At 39.5% G+C, this 9,775-nt stretch overlaps 1 protein-coding gene across 1 annotated transcript; it reads right to left on the bottom strand.

Moving 5' to 3' along the window:
- Positions 1 to 4,102: 4,102 nt before the first annotated feature.
- Positions 4,103 to 9,775, bottom strand: PGRMC1 (progesterone receptor membrane component 1; the record flags this gene model as incomplete). Its single annotated transcript, XM_014522190.2, has 3 exons — positions 4,103 to 6,721; positions 8,288 to 8,443; positions 9,736 to 9,775. Coding segments are annotated over 3 exons (303 nt in total), but the record flags the coding sequence as incomplete, so codon positions are not given.

The following is a 9,775-nucleotide window of genomic DNA, read 5'->3' as shown; positions in this document are numbered from 1 at the left end:
ATTGTGCTTTCCACCACATAGTTCTGCGATGATTTCTGTGCAGGTTTTTACCATAAATATTATTCTCGTTTAAAAACACACCCATATGTTGAGTGCCTTTTCAGGATCATCAATGACAAAACGGTTGCTATTCAGACAAAGTACTGTTAAGAATAACACTTACCTGAAAATAATTTCTTAATCAGAATATTGCCTATGTACTTTGGAAAAGTTATGTCTCTGGTTGCTATTTAGACTTTGCTTTCTAGTGTTTTATACGGTTGTAAAGGTTACCAGCTATAGAAATGATTTCATGTGTAAATATTTCTGTTCACTGTCACGGCGTATCACAAAATGTTTTCCTCTATGCAATATTTACAGACCAGAAAAGGACTTCCCTCCCTCCTCGTTTAGAAAGGTGTATGTGAACATGCTCACGCACATCAGTGTCACATTTACATAGAAGTGACTTTGGTGAGGGAACTGGAACTATTAAGTGTAATTTTCCAATGATCTTGCACGATGCCATTGTATTATTTAACACCAAGTAAATATACTTGCCCTGCAATTGCTTGTTGCACCACCTGCCTTCATTCAACTGAAAAAGCAAGTCCTGAACATCAGATTCTTCATTTGGAAATAGGTACAACACTAATACAGTGAATAGTATATTATATGTGCACTTTAAAATGCCAAATGCCAACCTGTTTTACTTCACCATATTAAGATATAAATTAACTTTATTAGAACATACATTCCAGCTTTGCCCTTTTTATATCATAGATTGCATGGCTTAGAACCTACTTTTGCTTATTTTCAGATCACCTGCTTCTCTACCTTTTCCTCCACACACATTAGCTGAGCCTCTCTAATTCTGTTTTTTGGACCATTTGGTATAAACAACTTACATTTCATATTGTGGGTCAGCATTTGTTTAAATTCCGTTTTTGAGAATCTCTTTAAAGAAATTTCTAAGAATTTGCTTTTAAACTTAAATTTGTAGATGTTTTTCTGGTTAAATCTGTATATTGATACTGCTGCAGTATAAGCTGTTGTGTCTCAATTATGAAAGTTAAATAATAAAATATTTATTTTATATAAGTGTTTTAAATATTAATGTATTAAAATATGGAAGATAATATTCAGGTAGTTGATCAACAGATGAGTGCTACAAAAACATTTTGTAATTTGATGACAGTATGTAGGACAAATTCCTTGGTGTTACAATTTGTTAGCCCTTGTACAGACACAGTACAAAAGGATAGACCTTGCCCTGACAAGCAGTAAGCTATATGTGCAATCTGTAGAAGGCGTGTACTACTGTTAGCATCTGATCCTTAAAGTCCATTTTTGGAGTGCTGGCCAAAATTTGAGGAAGGGTTGAGCTGCTGCATAGCTTGTGTAACACCTGCTTCTGTAAAGTGTTATACACATGGAGAACAAGGAGAGCAATGGTTAGACACATTAGAGAGTCTCTTTAAAATAGCTGCCTTAAGAGGAGTTAGCTAGTTCCTACAATAGGTTCAGGCTGCCCATTTTTAGAGTACCTGGCTAGTGAGAACTGTGGGTGATCATGCCTTTTGTTTGGAAATGGAATGGAATAAGCCAGTTTTACATCAAAGACATTTGGGCGAGTACGCAGAGTTAACTGCGGACCAAAAACCCACGCAAAATAATTCAATTTTTAAATAACCTTGTCTTGCCTCCCCCCTCTCTATATTATTTAAGAGACCTAAATAAAGAACAAAAAAGGCAGTTGTAGCTCTGCCAGGCACCTCTACCTGTAGCTGGGGCAAAGCAGTGATAGCATCTGTCCAGCTGTTTCAGTTATGCTTGTAAACTTGCATCTGAGTGCCCCACTCCCAGCTGTTGCCCCAAATAGCCGCTTCAGGAGCTGGCATCCAGGGCACGGAAGTGAAAAGTAGAGAAGGAACTTGTATTCTGCAAGAGTGATTTACTTTTGCTGAAACATTTGCGCTTACATTTCTGGCATAGTTTTGTAGAGTAAGTCAACGGTCCTTTTTTAAATAATTCATTTCTATAACCAAGAAATTTGTAAAAACGATGTTGTTTTTATCTCCTATCACATCTACATGAGGAGAGATTTCTACTAACTATTTTACAGTGGTGTGATGACGTGTGGTCTAGAACACAGGAGAAAAAATTACTAGAATTTAATCAATTATTATTACACTTCTAAATTTTTCCAGGCAACCTGATCACATCCTCCCTTCTGAGAGCAGACTTAGACGTTTTATAAAACTGAAATGGACTAGAGCAATGAAGAAGTAGTGTCAAGATGGCATATTCAGTGTACATGGGGCAAAATGTATGAATAAGCAGGTTAAGAACAGAATTCATAGTACACAGGATACTGGAAGACCAGGTAAATAAGTGTTCAAATATAAATTCCCTTTGTTCTATAAGCCTTTTCCCTGCTCCTATCTAAAGTCTTCAGGCATAGTGCGTGCACTTTGTAGTCCAACTTTGTTTTTGTGACTGCTTGTGTAACATTTACTGAGATCCTTTACTGAAGCCTATATTCATTTATAATTGAAAGAGCTTAAAAGTAACAACTAGTTAAGATAATTAAACAGAGGGTAGAGTCAAGTCTCTAGAGGTTTATGAACTTTACAGAGCAGCTGAGAGTGAATCAGGCTGGCTGGTGATCAGATTCTAGTTAGATTCTTTTCCAGTATTCTAGCAGCTGGGTTTATATCATACAGTTACAATTAACCTCCCAGTTTCAGTCTTTTCACACTACGGAGGTTGGAGGTAAGGCCCGACTGCTGCTTTTTCTGCACGTTAACTGATTGCATATTAACAGAGTACGAACTGAACTGCCTGGTTTGTTTCTAAATGCTTAGTCATTACAGCTTGTGATTGCTGGAAAGAGGATCAAGCTGCAATGAGCAAACAATAATGGACAAACAGAATTTCTATCTACATTTCTCCAAGTGCTGCGTATAGAGAGAGAATCTGCCTTTTCTGAAGCAACAGTCTAAACTAAAGAAAAATCTCAACCGTTCCTCCAGCAAGCTTTGGCTTTATTTGAGAATACTTTACCTCTCCCATAATGTCCATATTCAACCTTAAATTTTGTCTCAGCTTTCTGCCAGTTTTCCAAATACATTGTACCTGTTATTCAGCTTCTTCAAAAGCCGTCTTCCTCCTGTTGCCTTCTTTTACAGCAGACATAGTACATTTAGATAAATTCCTCAAAGCAGTTCGCACAGTATAAATATAAACTCCGTGTTAGCAAGATTGGAAATCGAGGCACAGAAGTTAAGCGTCTCACTTTAAATTGGAGAGAGGCAAGAACTCAAGGTCCCACATCCAGTCCTGTGCCCTATTGACTGGATATCACACAAATCAGGACTGTATAAAACAGTTGTGTACAACAAAACAGAGCTTTATAATTCTTTTGCCAGGTCCACAGCATCAGAATTTTTACCCTCAGTTCACAAAGATTCATACGTGCAATTTAAAGTTTACTTTTTACCTTGGGAGTATTCCCTCAAAGCTGTTTACTTTCAGTCACAGGATTCGACCAAAGAGCAGTGCCTGTCACAAATCCCAGATATCCTGTTCTGTAATATTTATTCTGGGTACTGCCATTTGTGTCAAGTTCTTTTACCACTCCTCTTCTATACAGAGGAGCCCCTCCATGAGCATGAAGGTCCTTTGGAGATGATCAGAGAAGTTTTAACATTCCCCAAACTACAGAGGCCATGGATGGGCTGTGTTGTGTTTGAAAATAGGCTTTTGTTTTTGTTCTAACCTCTACCCAGAAGCCAGGTATATAAAGCAGTGTTTCATTCTTCCCTTAGTAGTAGCTTAAAGCACGTGAGACCCTTTGATGGGAAGACTGCGCTCTACTGAAGGCTGTAAGTCTGCAGCAGCAAAACAGATTTTATAGCAGTGCTGTAAGAGTACTCGCATTCACGTTTTGTATTTAGCATTCAGTTGAAGTTAATCTAGGGTCCCAGGTGTGACTCAGACTAATGAAGTTTTATATCTTCCAAAGCGTAGGTTGTGTACTAAGCAGGACAATAAAGATGATGCATCTGTACACTTAACATTCAGGACAGTTCCTCTGGATAAAATAGATATACACCACCACTAGGTAAGACCACTTTATTTTCTACCTTTAATAAGTAAAAAGCACTTTTCTTATTTGAGGTAAAACCATTAAAAGTAGTTTGCCTTTAAAGAGTACAAATGCCTTTAAAAATAGCAACACAAAGCTTACAACTAGGTTATATACGTCTAGACCCTCATTAGGTAGTTCATACAGTAATACTTTATGAAAATCACCTGTCCAAACAACTATGCTACGTTTTAAGGCCTTATTTTACCAAGACACGACAGTATTTTTCAATACAAGGATCAAAGGAAGTCATCAGTTCTTACTATCTCAGGCACTTTTCCCTTCTGTGTACGTACGATGGAAGCTGCTGCCACCTCATGGAATGCATTCACCTTTTTTGCTCTGTTTATATAATATTCCCTATTTGTTAGGGGTACATTTGTAAGAGTTTCCAGTTCCTCTGCCTGAAGTTATCAAATACCGTCATCAACAGAGCAAGAACTGTTGAGTTAGTTTTCATACAAAACCATGTAGTAGCTGTTACAGAGTACGGAAAGGTAGTTTTTGTCAAGCTGCTAAAAAAAAGCCAAAATGAAAGCAGGTAACATGTTGCCTTTCTGTAGCATCTTCCACCTCTGTATGAATACACTCAGGCATAATGCCCCTGTAGCAAAGAGGACAATGATGCACAAAGAGTTTAAGTGACTTAGTTTTGCCCCCACAGGGAAAAAAAACCTGACCTCTTGGCTTAAGCCACCAGACCAACTATGTACCTTTTAAAATGACTCTACTATAGCTTTAAAAAACTTTTAGTAACTCTACATACCAAACCTTGCCCACTCTTTATTAGCTTTTTATTATTACAATAGTAAAAGGTTATGTGTACTTGAGACACAAACTGCAGGTAAAGGGTGATCAGCGTTCTGCAGAGCTGGCTTACTGCAAACTCACACCCTTAAAGTAAAAAAAATCTTCAGACTGAAGTTTAACAAACAGACTGCCCAGTACAAACCTCACAGGCCAATGAACACCGGGGCTGTCTGACTAAGAAGGGAAAGACTTTAAAAAAAAAAAAGGGGAATCGCGCTGGCTTAATGATACCCAAGAGCAGCATCTGAAAGAAACAAACTAGGGAAAAAGAACTATGATGCCTGTGTGCACACTATCCAAGCCAAATTATTTTGGGGAAGGTAGCATTTCACAGCGAGCCATTTACTCCTTAAAATTCCTCAGAAATGTCTCTGATAATTAGCCAGGCCTAACAGCAATACTGATCTTTCTCATGGGACAAAGCCATCCCCTAGGTCTCTTGTTTGTATGTGGATTAGTTACTTGATACAAAGAATCCTGTTAATCAGGCATGCACATGAGCTATGAGATGAAGCAACAAGCTAAAAGCATTTCAAAGGCTTGGGTTACAGTAGCACCCTTTGCCAGATGCAGTGTGATTTCACTTAGTTTATATTTTGTTACCCTATTTGTTAGGGGGTAACAAAGCCCAAGAGCAGGCGTGCTTACACCAGCAAGAAGCTGATTGTGTCAGTATAGCTCATTCTGTTTGGGAAACTGATGTAAGCGACACCAAGAGACGTGCTTTCTCACTAGTGAAATCTGCATCTGCAGTATGAGGGATGCTCATAGAGCTAGGCCAGCAAATCTTTTGCAGGTTACAGAAGGCCCAAGAATCAGCAGCAGTTGGCTTTTCCCCATAGCCTCCATTTCACGTCTTTTGGATGGAACATTGGGTTCAGTCCATGAAGAGTTTTGCTAATAAAAGGTGAATGAATAGTAGTCATGCTCTGAGGTTTACCCTTTCTGGGTGTCCATTTGAAAACCGATACCTAAACCTTTGTAACACTTCAGATGTGTTTTAAAAGTAAAAGCAACAGAAAACATTAATCCAGATATGTGGTTGTGGCAAGTTTTTTGCCAAGTGATTTAGTCTTGGATTTTAAGCTAGTCAGCTTCACTCAAGAGCACGTGTGTTTCTCTAAAACGTCAGTCTTATCTGACATTAAAATTAATAGGCAAGAACAATATCAACTCAACATTACCATTAAACTTAATATTTATATAGCATCATAGAAATGTATGATGCGTCACTAGAAACCAGAACACATGATTTCTGCTTTAAAGAAATTCTACTATGGTTCAGATCCTACAAATGCTAAATCAAGCACAACTGTTTCTGTGTTCGTAGGCTTGAAGCCCTGGACATTAAAAAGAAAAAGTGCCTGGATTTCTACCTACTTGGTACTAATAGTGTTAGAAATAAAAACAGCACCAACTTTTTAGTTAAAAGTTGCAGCTCAATTTTGTTCAGGTGCTTTTGGAGTATATCGCATGTTCTTATTATCCAGATTTTATGGAAGTAGTTTCTGGGTTACCAGTTAATTTAGATAAGAAAGTGTTTCCAAAGAAAATGAATTCATTGCAAGTCTGTACCTCAGCTGTGTATCGTTGAGACTGCAACTTATAAAACAGAACTGGAATGTTACAAACGGTCCTTTAAGATACAAAAATAGAGCGTTCCTCACTGCATTCTCTAGTCTTTCTTTTTTTCATCTTTTGCATCTGTTGTTTCTTCTTCATCCGAGTACACAGTGGGTTCCTCTCCTTCCTTCAGTAGCTTGCCAACGCAGGGATACTTAACTATGAAATAAGAAAGAGAAAACAGCCTAGGTCATTTGCTTTGCATGTGTGCCTTTTGTAACCCAGCAGCAAGGTATAACAAAGATTTTCATGTTAGAGAAAGTTCATACTGTATATGAAAAAGGTAATGACTCCACAGTGTGGTCATGGTATGAGCTCCCAACTCCAGGATGACTGCTTAACATGGGATTTGCATAATTTCCTAGTATGAAGACCATTCTTGGAATAAACATGTCTGACCTTTCACAACTATGGTTTCTGACAAGTCACTCAGGGATATGTGAACATAGGTATCCTAAGGAATTAAAGGTCATATGTTGCACTTGCAAACATTAAACCAGTATAACAAGAGGTCCCATTTCTAGTGCTATACTTAAAAGGTTAGCCCAGTGTTCTAGTTTTATTATCATCAAGTGCTGCCAAGACAGCGGTAAGAACTCAGAATATACGCAGAATTTCCATCATGCACATAAAGAGCTTTTCAGCCAGACAAATAACCAGTATTTACACTTTCTGTTTTATGCAAGTGAAATATGATCCCTTTAAAGTTATTCTGGTCTAAAAGCCCATGTGAGATGTAGGGCTGTTATTATTCTTCATCAGTAAAGGTATTAGGTGTGGGAGAATGTAATATGATAATTATCTGCTTGGGCATAAGAGGCTACCTGAGCAACTTCTAAACTACAAAAGGGTTCAAGTTACTTTTTTTTTTGGTGGGGGGCAGGGCGGGGGAGAACAACAATGATAGAAGTGTAAACCAAAAAACTTGCCTTATTTGAGCCTTTAACATAACGAGTTGCAAAATAAAAAGGAGTAATAGTGGTTTATTTTAAATTAGTTGCTTCCGGGGAGTTAAATATACCACGATCTGAAAAAGGCAGGGAAAAGGACTTTTGTTTGTAGGGACATGGATGGGCAGACGGACAGCAGTCCATCTCTGCTCATTCTGGGGCTGTCATTCACAAAAATGCCATTACTGTTTCTTTCAGTAATCAGGTTTTCAGAAGTGACATAGGAGTCTAAGCTGCATTTTCAAAAATCATTTCCACTCTTTTCAATATTTTGCTGCTCACCTTATTAGAACATTTATAGACCAAAGTTCAGAAGAGCAACAGGGAGTGAGGAAGGAGGGGAAAATACTCAGCTTAGAAGTAAGATTCATGGCATTAAAATTAATCTTTGAGAAAGTTCAAGGACCTACCAGCAATGTCAGCTAAACTAAACTGCATCAGAAGAAACACATTTCACTTTCAGTCAGATTAACTGAAGATATAAAAGCAGTTTCATCCCCTGCCAGTTTTTAACAGTTTAATATTAGAAAGTGTAACCGACTATAAGGAACATTTTTATCTTGCCTGTTGCCTTAGGAAAACCCCTCACAAATATGAGAACTTGAAACTGTTTCTTCTCGCTTTCATTACATTCCCCTTAGGAATTACAACCACACACAGCACAGTATTTTCAAATGCACATCTTATTTTTAAATAGACAATGCCCTTTTGAATTACCTCTGTTATTATACACTAGTTAGGCCCCATCAATGAAAATGGGTTTAAAGTTGCTTACAAGTGAACTGCGATTCCCAGTCTTGCAAGGTTTCTTGCTGTGTAGCATCAAGGTCGGATAGGTCATCATATTCGTCTTTGAGAGCTTCTTTATCTAGACAGAAGGTGGCTAGGCCTCTGGATGCATCCCTTCCGGCAAAAATCCCATACGGGCCATCTTTAAGAGGAAAATATCAATGTCACTGTTAGATAGCTGATATACATTTCTGTTTCTTTGATGACCAGATACAGAAAACTAAAAAAGAAAAAAAAAGACATTTGATCCCTGCTCCAAAGCTTAGGTAAAAGTCACCCAAACTCCAGAAATATTTTAGGATGGATTCTGTTTTGGTAATAATGACTCGGATATTTTTCGAAGTAAAGCATTCAGAAACTACCAGTAGGTATACAGAAGAAAAAGGGAGGAAACCAAACTGGAAGAACGAACAAGTCGTGGCATGTGGAGAATGCAGCACGCACGGGAAAGAACAGCAGAAACAAAGGGATTTGGTTTTCCTGGAGCAAGTGTGCTTGAGAAATATAAAGCTAAGATGGCACCTGTAATGATCATGTGTAGGAACCAGTTGTGTAAGGAAACGAGTGGGGGATGGATATCAAAGTCTGAGAAGCAGCAGAAAGCAATGGCATGCTTCTCTTAGAAAAGCTTAGGCCCAGAGAGAGTTAACTGATGAAAGAAGGACTTGAAAGATGGTGGACTGTGGCTGCAGACACTTTAGCTGACCCTTTTGCCAAGGAAAATGATTAGCTAGGAAGCAAAGTATCTAGTAAATTTTATGCATCTTTTTTTTTTTTTCTCTCTTTCTTTTGCAATGGTAGCATGAACCCAAGTGACCAAACATGCAATTCCCAGTGGGGCAGAGTTATCTTATCAAGGCAGTCTTGCTAAACTTCATCAATCATTAACCTATTTGCAAAGCAAGCAGAACGTTTGTACCCCTTGAGAAGTAACAGAAAACTGGGATATCATATGTCGTACCCGTGCATTAAGAGCTTCTTCTCCGAAAGGAGCTGAAGCACCCAAACGAAAGGCCGACTGCGTTAGCGCTGGGTTGTCCAAGATGACACGACGCACAAAGCTGCCTCATCAAGTCCCCAGTGCTGCCCTGGCAGGACCCCCACCCCCAGCACGACACACCGAGAGCCGCAGCAGTCTCTGGACAGGGCGGGCGTCCGCGGCCTGTCAAACCAGCTCCGGTGCCAGCGGGGGCACGGAACCGCCCCTTCCCAAACGGGACAGCTTTTCAAAAGGAGGAAAACAACCCCCCTGTCCACGCACAGTTTCGATCGTCTTAAAATCAGCAACACAAAAGCATGCTGCGGTTAAGCTCAAGCGTGGATATAGCATCCCCACCCCAGCCCCGTCCCTGAACCCAGGACTTCAACCCCTGACCGCCGTGGCAGGGCCCCGACCTGGCGGCCCCCCCGCCCCGCGCCGCGCCGCGCTCGCACCGGGCCCGTAGAACTTGCTGGCGCGGCTGACATCGAAGAC

The sequence above is a fragment of the Alligator sinensis genome, unplaced genomic scaffold (assembly GCF_000455745.1).
Source record: "Alligator sinensis unplaced genomic scaffold, ASM45574v1 scaffold157_1, whole genome shotgun sequence".
Lineage (NCBI taxonomy): Eukaryota > Metazoa > Chordata > Crocodylia > Alligatoridae > Alligator > Alligator sinensis.
The sequence above is the reverse complement of the archived record's forward strand: the minus strand, read 5'-3'. Positions and strand labels throughout refer to the sequence as shown.